The 22,706-nt window shown below is 38.7% G+C and overlaps 1 protein-coding gene across 1 annotated transcript in view; it reads right to left on the bottom strand.

Annotated features, from left to right (window-relative positions):
• Nucleotides 1-22,492, bottom strand: part of DKK2 (dickkopf WNT signaling pathway inhibitor 2) — a 38,504-nt gene extending 16,012 nt beyond the window's left edge. The window contains exon 1 of the mRNA XM_059470451.1: nucleotides 22,191-22,492. Within this exon, the coding sequence (XP_059326434.1) occupies nucleotides 22,191-22,448 (258 nt within the window). The 5' untranslated portion in view covers nucleotides 22,449-22,492. The remainder of the gene's footprint in view (nucleotides 1-22,190) is intronic.
• Between the last annotated feature and the right edge of the window lie 214 nt (nucleotides 22,493-22,706).

Raw genomic sequence — 22,706 nt, 5'->3', positions numbered from 1 at the left:
TATGACACTCCAGGGAAAAAAATAATAGACAGATAAAACTATTTATAACTAAGTCTTGGGTAGTTCAACCAGCAGTAGTGACGTTATTTGGATCCTTGATGTTATTTGCATATTTATATTTCTGACAATATACGTACATTTGTAATAGTTAACTGTACACAAAGTGTGATTCACCTATTGGGCAACAGATTATTTTCCTACGTGACAAGCAGGCAGAAAAACAGACCAGGCTGACATGAATTAAAAGTACTTCATCACAGAAAAGTAATGAACACTAGGTGGTTTTCCCTAGTCATGAGAAGGATATTTCCCAAGTCAAGTAATTCCCTTTCAGTTTCCTGCTCTTCTAAATCTCCAGGAGACAGGATTGCTCAGAATACGTTAGAACTAAAACAAGAAGACAGCACAATTCCCTTTGGGCCATGTCTTTAGCTCTGATGAGCAATTGGCCCTGAGGATCTCCCTCCACCTGCACTAAAGTAACTCTTGCATAGTGGTGGTTACACACCTGCTCTTGTTGGAAGAGCTGCAAAACCCACTAGGCAGTTCTTGGCATAGCCAAGTGACTAAATTCACCTGAGAGTTCGCATATTTTGTGAAAAATCACAGGGGAAAAAAAAACCCAAACCAAAACAGAAAATTACCCCTTTTCCACAGACCACTCATTCTCAAAACAGGCACAATTCCTATTGTCCTAAGAAGTTTCTCCCAGGTAGGAAAATCAGCCCATAAAGTAACTAAGTACAACTGTTTAAAATTAGAGATTTTCCTAAATTTGATGGATTTTCCTTGAAACCAACTCAAAGGTTCATATGAGATAGAAGCATTCAGCACTTTGCCTACTCAGAGGATCTCTCTAAGCTGAGGCACTGGGGCACAGCCTTGTGCTACATTCTGCCTGAAAACCCATAATTGGTCATTTTGGTGCACTACTCTCATTTTAATCAAAAGCTCCTCAATTAGGCATGTCACTTCAGGTCCTGGCCCAAAGGCAAGTCAGTGCTTATCTTAAAGGGTTAACAGCCAAGAGATAATATATTTTAGAGAGGTAAACTTTGTCAGTATAAATAAATTATCAGTCAAAATTCTTGGTTTGAGAGTGTCAGGCTATCTCCACCTGCAACAACAGGATATATTAATTACTCAATACTTAGCTCAAGCCTTAGATAGCACATAGGGTATTTTCAAAGACTTAATCTAATGTAAGTGTATTTTCCCAGGTTTATTCAATAAAAGAGATTTTTTTTCCTCAGTTAAACCAATGCAATCAGGCTGAAGCCCACGTGTAGACTGAGTGAAAGAGTATGATCATGGATACTGAGAAGTCCCTCAGTAAAACATGTCATAAGTGTAGAGTCTATCAGTTAGGCCTGTGTATGCTTCAGAATATTTCTTGAACATAAAATACAACTACATTGATATTTGGATGTTTTTCTAACACATTCTGAGAGAACATAATCATTCTGCTCCAAAACATCCCTTTCCAAATATTTTCTTTTTTTTCCTTAGCTCGTATTAACAAGACTTACCATGCTTGATCATGAGACCTGGAAAAAAAACAAAAACAGGAAGAAGTACATCCTAGTGCAGTTAGTCCATTTTTCTTTAAGTTGGTCTACACACACCCCCTTGCAATCACTGACCTATTCCTCTGCTGTAGTTTTAAGTCTTCATTATAAAACTCAATGAAGCAAGATGGGAGGCACTGACAAATATCAGCATTAGCAGCAGTGAAACAATGTGCCACACCACTAAGACCCAGCCATTTGTAGAGTGATGGTCAGTAGAGAGTGCAGGCTAAGAGCAAAATACAAATGCCTGGATCCTCCCCAGCACCTCTTTCAGCTATTCATGCAAACATTTACTGACTTTCTTTCCTCGTTTCTTTTCAGTGTCAGCTGCTCTTTACCAATGCCTAAGCCACAGTCATTTACAATGCACCAAAAATCAAAATTAATGATCTTAGAGTCTTCAAGTCAAAGCACATCTGGTCTCAAAACAAGACTGTGTCTTAGGCCCAACTTACATGTAAATACACACACATCTAAGTGGAAAAACACCCTGTGTGTTACAGATTTGCTGAGGAACGTGCAGCAGTACCCTTATCATTCCTATCAAGTGTAACTCAAGAAAGACTTTTGAGAAGTTCAAACGAAAAGCAGCAAGCCACAAGTCTAAATGAGACTCCATTAGGCAGAACTCTGCTCATGACTCTCCCAGATCACTATTTTTATTAGCAAGCTACACGAATAACAGTAAAGCTACAGTGCTTAGCAGGCTGGGTGCAAGCACCCATCCTGCCAGAGAGCTTTTAGATGTTGAATCCAGCACTGCTGCTATCTGCTCTGTGAGAAAAAAAACCTGATGTAAACAAAAGGAAATTTTGTGTTTGGCCAAAAAAGGGGCTTTCCCAGCCAAAATCAGAACAAAGTTTTAAAGTTATTTGATAAATCAAATGGCTAAAAAGCCATGATCTTATAATCTCTCCCTAATGTGAATAGTCCTCACAGTGATCCCATGGTTTCACTGAGCTTCAAAATAGATTTACTCATTGCAGACTTACCTCATGATCAAAGATTTGAAGAGCCGGTCATCAATACATGGCAGAAGAAAAATTATTAAATGTAAATTTTCTGCTGTTTGGAAGCATTCACTTTCAGTTATTTTAAAGCAACTTGGACACACTTTTGAAAAGAGGCATAGAAATGCTTTGTTCTGATCACAGAGAAGCTAAGACGGTGTCTGTCCATTTTTCAGAAACACCACATCCATTTATCTATGTACTGAGTAATGTCATGGTCTGACAATGTCCACCAAAATCCATTTGGTACATCTGAAATGAAACTCTTAAAAACTTAAATAATCTGATTTGCAGACAAACGTAGTCCCTGAATAAATGTCATTAGAGCAGTAATTCATTTAGAAAAAGCAGCTATAGAGCACTCCATAAATCTATTTCTGCTTCCTCTGAGCAAAACCCCAGCTTCAGAGTTAAGAATCCAGTCCAATACTACAGAACAAACACATCTGGGAGAATAAACCAGATCAAAGGCCTGATCCTAAGTCTTTTCCATTGGTAATTATGGCTGAGACAGTACTTCCATTTCGGCTGCCTCATACAGCCACCAAACCTACTCCAGAAAATTGATTTAAGTAGCTGCAAAGCATCCCCCACACATGACCCCATTAATTTTGATGGGATTACTGACTGATGGGTTTGTCTCCCAAGCACAAACAGTGAAGAAACACTGCTAATAACACCTCATCTCCCCAAAGGTGCAAGAAGTGGGTAAAGTCACCCTTAATTTGCTGCCATTCAATGAACTGCTGAACCTTGCTTGTAAAAATCAGGAAGTAGCACACGTCAAAAAGTATGCTATCTCAAAAAACCCACCACTTTTTAATGAAGAGTTTGCAAGAAGCAAGACTAAGGCTAGAAAGGAGGCTAACAACAAGACTAAGAAGAAAGGCTACCAACAGTCTGACATGGATTCTCAGAGAAGAATCACCAAGAAACACAAGCAGGGAAAAACTTCTTAAAAAAAAAAAAAAAAAAAAAGCTGGTTTTTTTTCAGAATGGTCTTGGGAATAAGATATTAGCAAAAGGGAAAACAGCAACAAGAATTGCCAAGAAGCAGATATATAGATACAACTTTAGAGGCTGGTCTGCACCCAAAAGCAGGACTGGTGAGTACCCTGAGCAGGCCAGGCTATCACAGCTTCTACATGAATGCTGATGTGTTCAGGATTCCAGGGAGGGAGACATACACATGCTCCTATGCTTGAAAAATGTACTGCCTACATGTGCATACACCATACTAAACCCTTTTCTCACCTGATAAGAAAAGCAGTGATGAGTTCATTTTAAACATTCCTTCATTACCTAGATATATGTCACATGACTTTAGAGCAGAGATACAACATGGGACCACGCTGGTGTATGGCAAATAACAACAGACTACAACAGAGAGCTACTTAACTTGCAAGTGTCATTATAACCGTGCTATATCTGCTTATAATTTTTTTTTACTGAGGGGCAGTAGAGAAACCTTGGTTAGAGATGAGACCTGCATTGTTTTAAGCAAAGCAGAAATAGGAATTCAGGGCAAATGCCAAAAAGGTTCAAATCTAGCTCTAAAGGGAATTTACAAAGAGATTAATGAAGTCCAAAGCCTTTTAGGATAGGACAACAAATCAAATTGAAAACACAGCTATTCCAACAAGCAATCTGTATGTACTTATATAGTGCATATTGGTATACCTGTCATGGAAGAATTTGGTTTAGCTATCCTAGTTAGGAAACTGAATTTAAGTTTTATTTGCCTCTCCCTTTTGAAAACAGCATACTATTTTCCTCTTTTTCTTTTATGGGCCACCAAATAACATGTGACCAAATGTACCTATTTAGTGAAAATGAGTTCCATTAGTATGTAATCTTATACTTGCATTGTTTTCTTCTGAAGGAAAATAATGGGGAACAGGTGGTGATGCTTAGCATCAGGCTCCTGTTTCTAGAATTACAATCTACTGGGAGCCACCAGCAATCTCTGAAAGCTGTCATAAGTGCTTGCAACTAGTAAGATCCAGAGCACACTCAATACATTAAAGCTTCTTTTTGAAAATTTAAGTAGGTGTGACAGGAGAAAACTGGCTGAATGGTGCAGGGATTCTAACGTGTCCCTGCAAAGGGTCGTGATTTCCTTCTGCATCCCACAATAAATAACTCAAGCTGGCCTCCATTTCCATGGCAGAAATTAGACATTTAAAAAATTCAAATAGGTACCATATGCACCATAAACCTTTCTGGTTTAGCATTCAAATGCAGACTCATTCACATTGTTGGAAAATATGGGATTTAAATTCTCCTAGAAGAACTTCAAACAGCTGTTCCTTTACACTTATTTATTCTTTATTCAGTGCCACAAAACCAGCAGTGCCAATAAATATCTCCTTGATGTTGTTTGAAAACCTACTGGAGTCACACAGCACAAATAGTTTTACCCAGTGAGTCACAAAACCACACATCAAATGAACACTTCTTTGTTTTATCAATCCCATCCTTACCTTACCAAGTAGGAAGTGGTTTTGAAATAACTGGATATAACTGAGTTTTCCAACGAGTTTTTATGATAAACACAACACAGAAACACCAGTTAACACATCTATCTATACAAGCAAAAAAGCATTATAGCCATGTTTTAAAATGTGGCTCTGAAGGTGAGGGGTAGGACAAAGCCAACACATATTTGTAGGGCAGTTTCAACTGGCATACAACTTCATAAAAACAGACATGGAAGGCTGGCTGGCATTCTTAACTACTGCTGGATGTCAGATATGCCAAGATGCACAGTTATAAGAGGAAAGAATTAATGCAGGCTTTTTTGGTGCCATTGTGATTTAAAATGATAGGAATTAAAAGAATATAAAATTATTTGCAGAGCCAGACTTCCTGTTGGTAGAAATTTGTAATCTTCCACTAATTTCCACAGGAATATGACAAGTAGTAACAAGGAATCAGATTGAAGTTAACAATTCACATTTCTGCACATCCATATGAGACCAATCTTACACTTCCTATTACTGTGGTTATTTTTTGGGGGGGAGACTCTAGTCAAAGCAGTCCCTTCAAGCAGAAATTATTTTATGCTTCAACAAAGCTTCTTTAGCCAAAGAAACACTAGCTTTGTGCTACAAATGTCCTGATTAGTCTTTCCATCTGAAATCAGGTTGCTGAAGTAAGGGATAATGTTAAATTGTGCCATCAGATCCATCTAAAATCAGTTGTTTTCTGAATTTCCTTAACACAGTAAATATTTCCCCTCATTTATCACACCTATTAACCTGAATCCAGAAAGTAATATTCTCTAGTATGTGCATGAACAGCAAAGTTCTTGACCAAAAAGCAATCACAAAATTATGACTATTGTTAATGAGTGAACCAGAAAAAGTGCACAGCCTGATCTCAGGAAAGGTTTAATCTCCAAGAGATTGAAAATTCTCATCCTGTTTGTGAACTGACTAAATTTAAATTTTAGAAAACAATACACATGAAAGCACATTATGCCATTTTTAAAGCAACCTGTTTTACAATAATTTTACTTTATTTCCAGACTCCAACCTTATCTTCAAAACTATTTAGAAAAGGAAATTTGCTATGCTTTTAGCATTTAGTAAGACTGAATAATTAATCTTAAAATCATGAATAATTTTGTTTTCAAAAGACCAAATTTCTTTAAGGGTTTTTTCCCACTAACAAGAACTGAAGGTTTTGTGTTTCTATCAATACTTCTTGAACTTCTTTTATGGTGTTTTCCGTTTTCTTGTTACTAGAGATTGCAAAATGCAGTTCTAATAACAACACAGTATCAGCAAAAACCCCCAGAGAGTAAATTTTAAACTTCATGCTTAATCCACATATGATAAATGGTCTTAGTATATAGGCACATATATACAGATATGTAAGCCATATATAATATAAAAAATATCATACTAGCATATACTATTACAGAAGGAAAATTATAGATATTGTCTTTACTATACCACTCCTAAAATTATGTCCTTGGCCAAAATTTTGTAAGTATTTTAAAGGTAGAAATGCTTTAGTTACCTTCATAAAATTTTTTTCTGACTGATCACTTGCTAAATCAATTTAAGCATAAATTCACCTTAGCCTGAAGCCCAAAGATATGGGATTTAGTTTTATATATTGCTGAAATTTCCTTTCAATTCAGATGACTTGCACAGGTGGAAAAAAAATCAGTGCAACTGAGGAAAAATGGTATTTTCTAAGTTATAATACTTACAGTGATTTTTCTTTTCAGAAAAGATCCCTTTGATTTCAAATTCACATGGCTACTTGAAAAGGCAGCTGAGTTATAACACTGCATTTTGACAGGATAACTGGCCCTTCAGTCCTTACAGTACTTTTCCTTCCTCCATCCTCAATAAGATACTACTACTACTACTGAAGTTAGCTCCATGGAAGAAGTGAATTCCTTGCAAAAAAAACAAAACAAGGCAACAATGATTAATTTACCAAGAAACTACAATATTAGAGCAAAAGATAAACATGGAACTATGTGTCTGACCTTCCAAAAGACTAATTTTTGTTTGCCTTTCAGATTTTACCATCTTTCTTCAAAGAACAAAAATCTACACTTTTCAAAACAAAGTGTTGAAAGATGAATCTGTTCTGAATTGCATCATTCTGAACTAGCTGGTGGATGGTCCATACGCATTAACCATTTATAATTCATGAGGGATAATATTCATGGTATCATGATTTCAACAGTTTGCTGACAAACAAACTGTTTAACTTTTTCCCAATTTGCTTTTCCCCATAAGCAGAACATCAGTACCTTGTGGCAGCACACTTTGCAGACAAACTGCATTGCACCACATATGACACAGTTTCTCACCCTTCTCGGTTTGTAGAGTCTGGATCCAATTTTCAAATGAAAGATCACTTTGCTGAACATTTATTTTTCCTGTGGAATTGCTGTTTGGTGAATAGGCTGCTTTCAGCCTTGGGGGTTATTTATTTAGATTTTCATTCTCTTCAGAATGTTGGTGGAAAATGTTTGTCTGCTGGAGGGATACCATATGCTTCTGATCTGAAGACTGACTGACTCCTACTGTGTAAAAAGTGAGTGAGCAAGTAGAAACACAGACAGAAGACTGAATGATCATTAAGCATCTAAATGAACTGGGAATTACAGTCCCAGTTTCCAAAGTCTGTCAGATGAATTGAGTTCCAGTCTAACTCAGAATCCTGGTAACCTAAATTTCTATACACTCAAGAGTTTAATATAATATCAGAAAGAGATGGATGAGAGAGCATGAAAGCTGAGAAGGATATGAAATGAATGCAGCATAACCTGCTGATTCAAGAGCAAATGCAGGTTCTCAAAACAAATATTCTTCCTTTCAGCAATAAATGATGACATTTTTCTGCTTAGAATCTGTACCAATTGTGAAAACAGCACCTTTTTTTTACATTGAACAACTAAACAAAAAAACCCAGATTCTTTTTATTCCAAGATTTTTTTGTTAGATATGCATTTTTAAAAATAAAAATATTCCAAGGCATGTTTAGAAAAACTACTGTTTAAAAGCATATTGATTTAAGCAGGGCCATATTCAACCTGTGCACTTCCTATTAAACTTTATGACGTTTAATTTCTTCTGTGTTTCTCTTCTCTAAAAATACTCCCTATTGTGTAAATGTTTGGATTGGTTATCTATGTTATCATCTTCCAAGTGCTTTTAGTTCCTTAAAATATCATATAGCTGTTTCAAAGAGGAGCATTTTTCTGATGGGGAAATTCAGATGGCATACACTGACAGGTTCTTTTGAATCAATGCCATAGAAATTTAGCATAACTGATGACTGAGCCAACCAAGTATTATGCTTGAAGTCCAACCAACAAAGCATTTGTGGCCCTTGTAAATAGATTTTACAGAGCCATTGAAAATGCTCTGCTCAGATAGCTAATACACCATATGCACAAAACCAGCAGAACTAACAAATAACACACAATTAGCTGGGATTTTTTTTACCAGCAAAAAAGGTGTCAGAGATTTTAGCAAGCAGACAAGTTCAGGATAGCAAGTTCCTTTCCACATGTGCTTTAGAGAAAGGAGCAGACTGGACTTGGTCTCATCTACCAAAATTCATGTGCTGCATTAGCCATAAATGCACCAAGTATCTTCACATCAATCAACTGGTCACAAGATGTCACACCTTGCTGTCAAGCACAGTGGAGAGGCAGCAGTCCTGCCAAGTCTCTTACTGAACCTGCATGGTTGGAATCCAAGTTTGAATGCCAAAGTATTTAAACATGTGTGTTAACCATGGCTTTTAACTCTTTCGGAGTTTACAGGTGGAAGAGAAAATCAAAGGAGGGTTTAAAACTTATTTTTTTAATACTATCAATACTCGTTAAGTCAGAGATGGTGACCAGAGACTGCTGCAAGGGGAAAACAACAGAGGGAACACAATATTTTGTGAACTCCAACTTTTGCCTGGTGCAGAGAAGGATCTGGTGAAAGCAGGGAAAGACATGCGCACAAACATACATATACCAGGACTTACAACACTGAATTCTACTTAGGCTCCTAAAATCTCTGGTCAAATTTACTTCAGAGATAAAAGAGGTGGTTATTAGAGTTTGACTGTAATTCTGAGTTGCTCTTTGTCCTCAGTTTTTTTAATCTATTTGGAGACAGAGCCAACCAACCCGGTACTTCCCTGGCATCAGAGCAGTTTCCATCAAAACTGCAACAACTTTGGAAACATTGGACTTTTCAAAACTTTAAAGATACTCAGCCCTGTGTATAATGATAATTTGCAAGGGAAGGATTTATTCATTAGCAAAATTCTTGAGGAAATTAGAAAGAAAAGCAAAAAGACACACACCCCACCCCCAACTCCCCCCACCCCACCCCCCTCCCCAAACCCCAAAAATCTTTATTCTGAGTAATGAATGACTTGAAAATCTTACCCTTTTTGGAAAGTATTTACTTCTGCAGCTGATTAAATTTTAGCAAAAATCTTTCAAAAGACTCCCCTGACTTATGTATCCTAAATACTTTGTAAATCTGTTCTAAGCCTCTTTGCCTCTTCTTCTTTCCATTTCCTTTTCATTGCAGTCATCTTTTCCATTTGCTGCAGCAATCTCTTTGGACTATTTAACATTTTGTCTAAAAATGTGTATAACAAAGCCACACTGGCATTCATGGGAGTGTTAGCACTGATGTCCATGGGTATTGGAGAGGATAAGAAAATCAGTGCCCACTGTCATAGACCCAAGGATTGGGTTCAGCTCAGAAGTTAAGTTTTTGCATCTTATTTGTATATGCACATCCTAACAGAAGTACACAAAACACAAATGCTTACTTTGAACCAGATATGCTTACATTTCCTGATAAATTAAGGCAACAAGCTGGGATACTTATGATACTGATTTAAAAAAATATTGATTTTATGTGGATAAAAATTATTAACTGCATAAGTACATAAAAGTTGCTATAACCTATCAGAGAAAAGTGGCCAGGCCAGCATCCAGCTATATGCAAATACTCAGAGGAATAAGGTTATAGGCAAACACAGAAGGATCTCTCCCAGTTGCACTCTCTCAGTTTCAGCCAAGAGCCCCTTAGACACATCTGAGGCTGGAAGTTCAGCACCTACCAGTGCCATCTCTCATCTCTGTGCCTGTCTCCTCTCCACGTGAGCAGTTCCCACACATGGCTCTCACAGCATCATGTGGCAATGAGATCCACAACATGAAAAAGTAGTTCCTGGCTGTCTGATAATTTCACACTGTCTGCTCTTGGCTCTTCTTCTACAGCAAACACTGAGCAATTGTTCCCCACTCACCTTCTGACTCTTCAGTACTTTACTACTCTCGATCCTGTTCTCCCATGGGCATCCCTTTTCCAAACTGGGTCTTTGCATTCTATTTACGTTCTCCTGTTTTTAAGCAATTCTGGTGTTATGATCGTCCCATCTTCATTTAATCCTGACTGCTTTTATATCTTTTCACAGTTACTCAGCACCATGAGATTAGAACCAGTTTAAAAATGTCCTCTGTTTTTTTTGGTTTTTTTTTTTCACTTCCTGATATTCCACTTGGATTTTTTTTAATATGTTCTTAGTATTTAATTTTTGTCTCTCTGGTGCAGCTTCACCGTTAAAGATGGCTAAATTTACTCTAAATTACAGGTTATCACTTATGTGCCAAATTGCCATCACACGGTGCCATATTATGTTACTTTACACTATTTGAATTTTACCCTTGGGATTTATCTCTCAGATGGTCAGTATACTGGCATTTACTGCAACTCTGTGGTTCACTTAAGTTTTTACTGTTGTGAATAAATTTTTGTCAAAATTTCTGTGCCCATTTTCCAGAAAATTTGCCAGTAAGTTGAACAGCATCCGTGCTGAAATGTTTATGTGAAGCTTTGCTCATAACCTCCCTGTATAGTGAAATATGGCTGTTTAATCCTGCTTATTTTTGATCAATTTTCTGTTATTCTAATCAGTTATGAAATGGGTTATATCTTGGCAATTCTGTTTCTTTAAAGTTTTTGTACTTGAGCTATAGCTCCATTGGCATAAGTATCCGAAGACCAAAGATGGAGCAATTGATTTTGATCAAATGTTCACATAATGTTCTCTAGTAGCTACTCTTTAAATTGATTTCCTGACAATAGGGTCATTTAGGGCAGAAGGGGATCAAAAGCAAAAGCAGTGGCCATTTTACTAACAAATGGTCAAAGCAAACAAGAACCAACACTTCCAGTAGAGTCAAAAGCATCAGGAGCAGCTGAGCTTCCTGTACCACAGGGACAGAGATATTCATTGTTCCACTGACAGGACATGAACTTTGTCCATGGCTGTTCTTGTCTCCTCAGACTGCTCAGCAGTGTGGATCACCCTGCCTGAAATTCACCCCTGTGCCACCTCAGCACTCTTTAAGCCCTCCAGTTACTGCCTCACAGAAACTGGCCTGCCTTTTGATCAGGGAGTAAAATTCAAATTGAAAGGGCTACATTGCAAAATTAAAACAACCCCACAAAAAAACCTGAAGAAACAAAAAAAACCCTATTCACACATACACACACAACGCACAAGCTCTACAACTACAGAACCAAATACTGACCAGCTGACAGAAGGAGCGCTGGAGGTCAAACCAAGGAAAGAGAGAAAATCAAATCCAGAAACTGTCGGTCTGTGTTGTGCAATCTGTTTTCACAGAATCAGCTAAATCTGTACTCGTGAATTCCACTGCAGCTTTTGCTCCTACCGGCCCTATATCCACAGTATCTGGAAAATGACTTAAACAAGACTCTAGAGAACAGCATGGGACCAGTGCTTCCAAAAGGCCAAAGTCAAAAAGTTCACATATCAGAGATATGTGCCAGGGTAGCTGTCCCAGCTGCACAACACATGATGTGTCAACTGCTTTACACAGGGTGGGTCAGGAAGAGGCTCATTAAAGACAAGCACTACAGCTCTCCTTGCAACATCTCTGCATCCATGTCCAGCTTTACAGGAAAAAAAAATTTAAAAAGATATGCTGGTTTAAGACATAAGTTACTCTGGATGAAGATTGTAACCCAGAGAGAAGGGCTGGTGTAACCGTGTCTGCTACATTAGATATGACCTATAACTGATTTTTTACATAATTATTTCATCATTGAGGGAACAGGATAAATTATTCTGATTAAACTTTCTGTAATAATAATTATAACAAATTATTCTGATGACCAAACTTGGATTACCTTACATAGGTGATGAAGGAGAAGAGAGGTCCTTGTCCCTGAGCATGCCTTGCACCAAGTCTCAGACAGACGACTTTGTCTGAATTACTCTTGTGCATGGAAAAGACCATGACTACACTCCCTAAATGCATGAAGAACCTAATTCCCACTGAAAACATTCAGGGAGGTAGGTACATAAATACATTTCAGACTCATCCTATCAGTAAACAGGGCCAAACCTTTGAGATGGCTTTCTGTGCAGAAGTGTGTGGCACTTCTTGGATAAGAAGGGCAATAAAGCAGCATATTTTGCAGAGCAAAGAACTGAAGTGTAGTATTTTTGGCAGCGTGAAATTGTGTCTATGGCCAAATTTTCTGGTGCATCTGCTGGAAAACAGTGCAAGAGGGGAGCAAGTTCATCACTTTTGTTTGGGTAGTGAATTGTCACCATCACTATGGATGCTACCCTCAGTGTACCTCAAACCTGTTAGAAACAAATTAAGATATCCTCACATGGCTGTTAAAGGAATGTGTTTTCTCTCATTTTTAACTGTCCTTGACCCTTCTGACCCTTTAACAGTAAAATAGACTTCAACCTCACCAAACTTAAAAGTGACAAGGGCACCCAGATCTAGAACTCACACCCCACTATCACACCTTTCATACAATGTCTCCATTGACTTCTAGTCATCTAAAACCTTTAAAACAGAGTCAAGGCAGTGATATCCTGCTTATCTGTGCATGCCTATTGGAAAAGGCATTTGTGGGTACCTCTCCAAGACAAGAGCCTGACAGTGGATAACCACTCAAATGGCATCTTGGCTAACTGGGACTATCTGTGGCACAAGCCTATCAGAGATTTTTAGGGTGTTAATCTATCTTACATAGACAATCTGAAGCCCATTTGCAGCTCTGTTTTGGCTTTATTTTTTAACAGGGCCTTAAAACATATTTTTCCTCAAAATGACAACGTTCTTTTCTGCCCTCTTTGTTCATGGGGCTTTGTGCACTCATAAACAGTTTAAGAGTTCCCTTTGCACCTGGAGTGCACATGTATGCCTGAAATAAAGATTCTCTTATCTATTCTTCACTGATAACTTGAGAGAATAGTCCTTAAGAAAAGGCATCAGCCTTTTAAATTCATTGGACAAAACCAAACCCAAGCCCCAAAGCTACAGCAGTGACAGCAAGGCCAGCGTGTCTGGGGAAGGAGGGATCCTCAAAGCTAAAGTAGAGAGGCTGAGACAAGGGCAAGCACACCTGCACCTCCTTTCCAGGGGGCAAATCCTGCTCAAGGACACAAGCATGCCTCCTGTACCATCTCAAGATTTTGCTTCATCCTTTATTTACCTTCCTGGGCTCTGTATTGCTTATTTGGAAAATCATGTCAAAAATGCTTCACAATTAGCACAATCTGAGCTATGCTGAAGCTGTGCTGCCACTCAAAACCCTCATGCTCAGGAAATGCCCCCCATGGACTTGTTTCCTCAGCAGGAGGTGGACCAACACGCAATGGATTGCAGTGCTTTAACTTCTCAGCTGCCTCATGCTGTTATAGCTCGGCTTGTGCTCACATCACCGGCCAGCCCCAGCAGAGGAAGAGCCAGCCTAACCACAGAACAGCCTAACCCTAAGCCAGCCTAACCACAGAACAGTTTGGGACTGGCAGGACTTTCACACCTGCTTGCAGCTTAAGCATCAGTACAAAGTCTGAGGGAAATTTTTCTTCGCAGGGAAAACCTTAATCTTCTGGTTAGACAAGATCACACACTACAGTTTGATACTTAATAAACTGTCATGAAGCTATAATACAAGTATACACTTGGTCACTTATCCTTTTAGCAATAAAAATCAATTGGGACTGAAGTTCAGTGGCAATTTGTTGCAGCTGCTGTGGCCAGGACCCTCTCAGAAAGTAATTTCCAGAGTATTCTTCTTGTTAAAAAGCCATTTTCCTGGCGAGGAGTGGGATGTCTGGAAGATAGCAATGGGGACAAATCCAAGAACAGAAGTTTACAAGCATTCCTAAAGAGCATTTTAAGAACTAAGTATTTATTTAAACAATTACAAAAACATTGTATGCAGCTAAGCAGTTTAGTACTAACCACCAAACTATAAAGTAGACTTGCAAGCCTAGGCAGTTTTTCTCTTTACCTGTAAGATGACACGAGGCAACATCAACATTTGGCTGCATATGGAGAAAGTGTGGAGAGAAGATGGCAACCTCCTATTTTCATGGTTCTTCCTTGGTTCCAAAAATTTCCATTCCTGAATTCTGACCTACACCAGCACTCTCTCACCCTACCAAAGGAATTGGTTTTGAATAATAAACAAATGGAAATTTAGCTTTGTTGGGAGTAACAGCAACTGTACAGGTCTGAAAGAACAACTTTCAGTCTCACTGGGCAATGCCATAGCATTCAGTTCACACAGAGTGGTTGGTTATGTGAGCCAGATGGTGTCATTATTGCTACCTCAGTGGATGATAAACTGAAATTTAAGAATGGCAGGTCTGGTAAATCATGACCATTTGCTATGTCCTGTCTTCCCTCCCTCCTGAAAAACGAGAGGGAGATGATGCTTAAAAAAGAAAGGAAGAACGCACCTAGTACTCCTGCCAGAGGGAGAGTAAAAGACTCATAGCTCAGTCTCTGTGTGGGCAACCAAAAACCCCAGAAGACAGAAAGAAACACAAACTTTTAATTTTTGAGGTAGAAAACAGTATCCTTAGTCCACAACAAACTGGGTGGGAGGGGTCTCTGCTCTCATTTTCAAGCCAGAAGAAAAGAAACAAAGAAGTATGGCAAGTACACTGCAATATGTACTGATCCTGACTGGTCAGGCCACAGCAGAATGTCCAGTTTAGTTTCTTTTCAGACAGCCAAGAAGAGGTGCACCATTTTCTGTAGGGACATATGGCAAAAAAAATCTCAAAAACTAACCCAGTTTGGGAAGCTACCTTGCTCTGTGCAAAAGGAAAAGTAAAGGAGATCTTCCCCTACCAGATGCAGTACTTTCCCTGATGCTGTTCCAGTTAAGAATGAGATTCCAAGAATAAAAGTTTCCTGCTGCAACATCAACGCATTGTGTTCGCAGTTCCTTTAAGAGATCTCCACCGTAGTCATTTCAGATTGCAGAGAGGAGATCATGCTGACAGCAAGTCACTGCTTTACTCAAGGCAAGCTGCCAAAACACGTAGAACTGAACCCTGTCCTCTCATTCATTGGACCGATAAATATGCTTTTAAAAGCATGCACAGCCTGGTTCACACTTACATGATGCACAGAGAATGAGGCAGAGGGCTTGCAGAGTGAAGCAACACCTCATTCCCAAGCATGTGCAGAGCAGTCTGCCTTTGCTTACTGCTAAAAATGCTAAACCAGTGCCATTTGCACTACACATGTGCAACATGCATGTCTCAAAGATTCATTACTATGCATATGAAAATTCAATCATATCAAAGCTTAGCTTTAAGAAAGTCCCAAGGGACTGAACCGTGTGCTTATGTGCTTTGAGGGGGGGGAAACTCAACAACTTTTAAGTTTTTTTTTTCTTTTTTGTAGCATTGCTCTGCTCTTTCCGTTAGTAAGAACAAAATAGCTGCTGAATGAGTGAACTCCATGTTCCCACTGCGTGTTTGTATTCCATTTATTTTCATAACTCAGGTTCTATTTGTGTGAACAAAAATGTATAAATCATAGATGCATTTAAGGCCTATCCCCCAAAAACTGTAACCAAGATGAACAAAACTCATTATTTTATTTGAAGATTGCTGTGATTTAGTATTATGCTGTCCTTTAGTATGAACATATGTATCCTTTTAAGCCATCTTGCTCGCTCTCTAGCACTACATTCTGTAGCCCATTCTGGAGCAAAGGATTCTGCAATTAGCTGGGAAATACCATAAATCATCTATTTCCACATTTCATTACAATTTGAAAATTGCTTAATGTTCATTACAATTTCCATTAGAATAAATTTGACCTTCAACCAAAAAGGGGAAAAGTTACACTGAAGAAAAGTGATGTTTTGGGGACACACACTGCCAATGCACATCCTACACTTGGTGAAAAAAAGATGAGATGAAGTTCATGGTCTCTAATGAAAATAAAAACTTTTGCAGGCAAGAATCATTTTAAAAGAGGAGCAAAGCAAATCTTCTGATCTTCTTGGCTTTTCTATTGGCCTTTCACATCCATGGATATGAAGCTCATAGAAGCTTCCTATAGGTTTCAACCTAAAAGTACCAGAAACACCACCTAGAACACAGCAGTAAAAGATAAAGATTTCAAAAGGATTATCTTCAGTTCACTAAAAGAAAAAAATAAATATAAAATTCTTAATACACTTGGAATTTTACCAGCGCAGGAAGAGCAAAATGATGGCTTCTAGCTGCCTCCACCATGTCTATGGTGTCACACAAACTCCAGCTCCTTAAATCCATCTTACACATTTCATGACTGCAGTGCCAAAACCAACACAAAGCTCGACAGGACATGGTGACAAGCCCCATGGCAATGATGGGCCAAGCAGGGGCTGGTGGCTCCAGGTGTGTCCCACCACACCCTGATTCCTGCCAGCCACAGCTCGTGTGTGCATGCAGGTGGTAGCATGAACTTGGTAGGGACCTTGGCAAGCACATGCAGGAGGGGAAGCTCTCTGTTTTGAAAGTGCTCTCCAAATTAATATTTTTACATATATCTAAAACTTGTTTGGATATACTTAAAAAAAATAAGCAGATATACAAAACCTGGAGAGGAAAGCCATGCTGGAAAACCAAACAGAAGCAGAAGCTTCATGGGGCTCCTCCTTTGCAGAGCTAAATTCCTCCTGAACAACATTTCCAGGGTGAGGCATTTGTAAGAACAAGTGTAAAAGGACCAAAGGCTCTACTGACAAGCCATGAGATACGAAGTGCTTGCAAGATACATCCGGTGTTGAGATAATTAAGATCAAAATTAAACTTGTGCTATATTTGCATCTGCAAAGCATCAGTTAATCAAACATAATGAGTTAATCAGACTCACTTTTCTGAGGGGAAAATGTAATCATGCTTCATCATCTTCTGTGTTGTCATTAAGCACTGACAGACTTTCCATACAGAAACTGACTCTTCCTAAGTACTTGCACACCCAGCAGCACATCAGAGTTCTAGAAATTTTCTAGGCATTGTTGCAAAGCTAATAGGAAATACTGGTAGTAAAGCTACTTTATAGGAGCTTTTGCTCTATATTATGACATTAGTTAATAATAGCAATTTGAAGGAGACACCAAGCATGACCCAGGAAGGAGATAATACTCTGCACCCCATTTTTTGCAGTTAAGAGGGAAGCCAGTAGGTTATTTAGCAAGACTGATGCCAGTAAACCAGTATGTCACCCAGATTTCTAACACCAAACAGCAAGAACAAGGAATTAATCCTCTGGTAGCCTCTGCAGATTTAGCAATTCTGTATTTTTTTTATTAAATAAAAAATTAAAGGCAGCTATTGCTGGATGTAATTTCTAGCTATTTTAATTAATTTATTTTTAATCCCATGAAGAAATAATTTTTACTGTCTTGGTTGCTAGCTATTTAAGATATTGTGGTTACATTTTTGGTGTCTTTGGTACATTTTATTGTAACATTGTCAGGGCACTGCATTCAATTACTACATCTCATGCTGTTTTACTCGCTACAAAGCATCATCCAAACATTTTCTAGCAAGTCCTTCTGGGTAACTATGTCCTGTCCAAGAAACACATGTATGTCCATGCGTTAATAGGTATGAGATCAGTATCAAATTAGTAATTTGAATAAATGCCTCTTTAGTTTGGCTTCTGTGGTCTCAAACATCTTAGCTCAAGCTGCAATAGAATTTAAAAAAAATAAACACATCTTAGCATTAAATCAAGTGCATTTGGAATACTAAGGCTTATCTGATAGCTGTCTGTTGTGCCTCTGCAGCACTAAAACTTGTCCCAGCTTTTCACTCCTGTCTCCCTTTTCCAGACCTCATTATCACTTAGCCCCACAGATGTGTCAGTTCCCTCTACTGGATGTCCCAGTTCTTCCCTTCATTGCTACTGCTCCCAACATGTTCATGGGGAAAGGAAAGTCCCAAGGGGAAGCACAAACCCAAACAGATATGCAGCAGCAAAGGGACAAAGGGAATGAGAGACACATCTTGCTGGGGGATGAACTGAAACGACAGCTTGTGGCCAGGAGGTGGGAAGGGAAGAAGATAATAACACCTATAGATTAAGGAGAGAAAATAACTTGAAATAAAGCTTGGTAGGTCACAACCTGCCAGATCATTAAAGGCAATTGAGTGTGAAGGCGCGCAAACCCTGGCATTGACAGAGGGACATGTCTCAGAGGAGAGAGGGGACTAAAACCCAGTGGCAGGAAGTCTAAAAGATGGTGAAGTTAATTAAAGAGGCTACAAAGTCATCAACTCATGCCAGGAATCTGTGGCATGGCCTTTCAAGCATTGTACAGTATGTTCTATCTTTCCTTTCAGGCTGCATCTCTATAGCTGAGCTAGAGCACTCACGTGGGAGACCTTGCCCAAACACAGTGGAAGCTATAGCTAACACACAGAAAAATTAATCTATCTTCACTCTCAATTATGACCCTGTTCACTGTATCATATTTTCCTAGGGAGGGGATATGTCCAGAATACTTTCACAGACAGGTCATGGAACTGAGGTGTTGGATATCCCTAGAAGCATTTCTCTAAATCAAGTTTTAAAAGGAAATAAATAGCTGACAGGATATAATACTGACCTCCTCAAAGTAACCTAGATTAGCATGCACCGTAAAATACTGGCTTTGAGCAAAAATTTCCCTTGTGCAAATGCTGTAGACACTTTCTGATTCTCTGTGAAATTGGGGAAACATTAACAGTTTGTAGAAGAGGAAAAGCAGCAGTGACAGTAAAGAACAGTGAAGAGAATGAAATCTCACCGATTTAGCACATCAGTGCTTCTCATTCCCTGCTGATCCAAGGCAGTAAAGGGAATAAGACCAGAAAATAAATAATATTCCTCAGAAAGACATAAAAATGTTAAGTCTACTAAAATCCACATTTGCCCCGCCAGTCTCTCTGCAAGCTGGATCAACTTGCTTTGCTCATATGAGTATTTTCATTAATTTAAACTGGAACTTTGCCTGACAAAAGAGCACTGGATCTTCCCTTTCTGGGCAGAAGCACTGTAACTACCAGCTGAAAAACATCAACACTCCAGATAAGCCATCAACTATTGTATCAGTTGATTTATTGCTGATTAAACACTCCGAAGTTGTTTGTAGTCCTTAGAATTAACATAATTGAAAAGCAAATAGGTTGTAGGCTGATGGGACTTTCATCAGTTTTGGTGATTTCCACCACATGTAAATCCAGAGCTGAAAGCACAGCTCAGAGATTTTACAACAGCAAAATTCTATTAATTTATCTTTAACATGCATATCCTTGGTCCTTATTAAAACTATTTCCTAGTTGTAAACAAGACACTCAACTCACCGTCTAATGTTGCCAAGATATAAAAGATACTCTTACTTTTGAGTAAGAAATTAGAAATTCCACTAATTCAATAGATTGTTTTAGAAAGAAATGCAGAGGCCTGCTCTTTTGCAAGTGGCATGGTAAACTTCAGTGCAAAGTCCCATAATCTAAACAAATTAAATACTAACCTAATATGAGAGTATTTCAAAAAAGATTATGAAAATATCATGTCTTAATTGGTTGATATGCATGACCCCGCTGTTAAAAATGCAGAGGCTTACCAGCCCTACAGCTGGAAGTATCACCAAAGAGAAAACCTTTTCAGAAAAGATACTCTTTTTCTCTTTTCTTCTCTTCTTTATTTTTTCTTTTCTTTATTTTTTTCTTTTCCTTTTTTTCTTCTTTCCATTGCAATTCTGCATTAACTGTGTTGCTTCAGGCAGATGGCCAAAAGTAGCATCTAGAATTATGGGGAGCAAATCTGTGTCATTTTCACATGCATCTGTGTGAGGCCATGCCAGATCTGGGGACAGAATCTCAGAGAGAGAGGGTAAATTCAGTGCTGACAGCCCTTGATGGGAGGTCAGGCTTCACTCCCTGGGAGTCACAGCCACCAATTCTCTGGGGGTCTTTGCTTATGCTACAAACATGAAATCTTAATAGGCATGACATCTCCTCTACCACTACAGATACTTACAGAGCCATCTCTCCCTTGAAGTGTGCCTTGTGAGCTCATGCCAGTAACTAGAAGCACCCAGAAATCCCAGTCCAGGCTGGCAAGTTAGGGGCAAATCTTGCAAACACAACCAGTGGGTAGCACAAATTGTTTTTCAGGAACTGGGTGAATTATAATCAAATATTCTCAACATTGCACTGAATACACAGTGAAGTGCTGAGGATGTTGTACATGGGGGAAGGTGGCAAGACTTCTCCAAAAGGCAAAAGCTGGGCAGCAGAGACTCACAAAACTCATGAGACTGCTAACACTCAGGGGGAAAACGGGACTTGTATTTGGACATTTTGTGAATACGTAGAAAACAAAAGAAAATCCAAGGAGAACATATAAGAAGGTGCATTGGGCACCTCTATCTCCTGAAGGTGATAGCAATGTAATTGCAATTAGTAAAATGTGAACTAGAGAAGAGCACAGCACTTTAGTAATATGAAACTTCATCACAGCATCTCTTGCTAAACTTTGCTTAGAGGTAAGGAGAGGCAACCAAAATCTGCGCAAATTATAAAGCAATTGAGTGGCTAGGGAAAGAAAGCTTGGAAATTTCTCAGACACAAAAACCAAAACTACCACTACTGTTACTATGCTTGCACACAAAACCAAATTATAACATTCAATTATTAGGAAGCTGCTGTGAAACACTTTAGCAAATTCAGTGGATTACTTGAATTTTCAGCTTCTCTGCTGCTATAAGAAAAGTTTAAGCAAGTACAGACCCTTCAGACATTGAGTATTTTGCCTTTTTAGTGCTGAATGTTGGCACACTCTCTTGCTGCTACAATGTTGCTTATGAAAAGCAGCTGTATTTAGAGATACTAATAATACCCAATAAAATCTACATTTTTTGAAGAAGTCTACCTCTTTCAACATCACAAAACGAACATTCGTGCCATCCAAGTCAAGACTTGAGAGGAAGAACACGACTGATGATTTTAAATGTTGCTTTATAGTTTAGCGCAAAGCCAGTTGAATGAAGATTATTTTCTATCAGACTTGCAAGTTTCCAGACAGGGTAGGGAGGAAAGAAGACTGCACAAGCAAGTCAGAGTGTTGGGGTTTTTCCCCTTAACCTTCTTTTTCTTTTCTATAACCTTTTCTATCTTCTTTACATTCCAACTCTCATAACCAAACAAAACTTTCACAATCATTGGAGCATATTCTGGACAAGGAACATAGAATTAGTTTTCTGTCTTATTAAACAAAGGACTGTACCTTAAAGTATACCACAGGGATAGCATGCTTTTTTATTCTCATCAAGGATAAAGATACCAGAGATCAACTTGCCAGGTGTGATTTCTAAAACCAAGTTTGTTACACTGCTGTGAATTTTTTACTTCACGTTCAAATTTTCCCCACCTATTCAAATTCAACTCATTTACTGTCTTGAGAGTTATCAAGAAATTTCTTCCTTTGCTTCTGGCAGCCTTTTGAAGGAGTTGAAAAAAAGAAAAGATGATAGTTTTATAGATTGCTCTTTCTTCCATCAGTTATCAACCCTACAGAGAAAAATGAATGGTTTAAACCTCCCACTTGCACAGTTCTTAACATCTACTATGAGATTATATTGTCCCAGGCAAGCCCAATGAAGTAAATTAATTAATTTAGGATATTAAAGCTCTGAAAATAATATGAGGGGGAAGACCAGCAATTATTTACATACAGCACACGGACAGACACTCAAGCAATGAAGCCACGTCCTACCTCTCCTTGCCGGTGATAGTGCTTGGGAGGTTTTCCCATCTGCTCTAGCATTTTGCCCTTCTTACTGCTAGCAAGCATCAGTCCCTGGTGGATGCCTGCAGATCTGTTGGTTGCCTGAGTTGGAGCCTCCCCCATCAGGGTGGACTTGATGGAGTTCACCTTGGAGCTGGAGCTGTCTAGCTGGGAGCTCTCCACGATCAGGACCGCGGCTAGTAAGAGGAGACAGCAGGAGCACTTATTCCACATCAGCACGATCATCTCCCCTCCCCCAAAAAAGGATTATCTTTTTTTGTCCTTTTATCTTTTTTTTTTTTTTTTTGGCTATGAGAACAGAAGAGAGGGGGTAAAAGTTTTTCTAAATATCGCCTGAAGTTGATAAGGAAGCAATGGATTTCAAAGCCACTCAAGGAACTGCTGCTCTGAGACACGGGAGAAAAATACTTTTAAAAAAGAATCTCCTAGGGAAAAAAAAAAAAGAAAAAAAAAAGTGTCAAGTCTATAGGCAGTGAGCAACTG

The sequence above is a fragment of the Ammospiza nelsoni genome, chromosome 4, assembly GCF_027579445.1.
Source record: "Ammospiza nelsoni isolate bAmmNel1 chromosome 4, bAmmNel1.pri, whole genome shotgun sequence".
NCBI classification, from domain to species: Eukaryota; Metazoa; Chordata; class Aves; order Passeriformes; family Passerellidae; genus Ammospiza; species Ammospiza nelsoni.
Note: the sequence above shows the minus strand (reverse complement) of the source record. Positions and strands in the feature narration are given on the sequence as shown.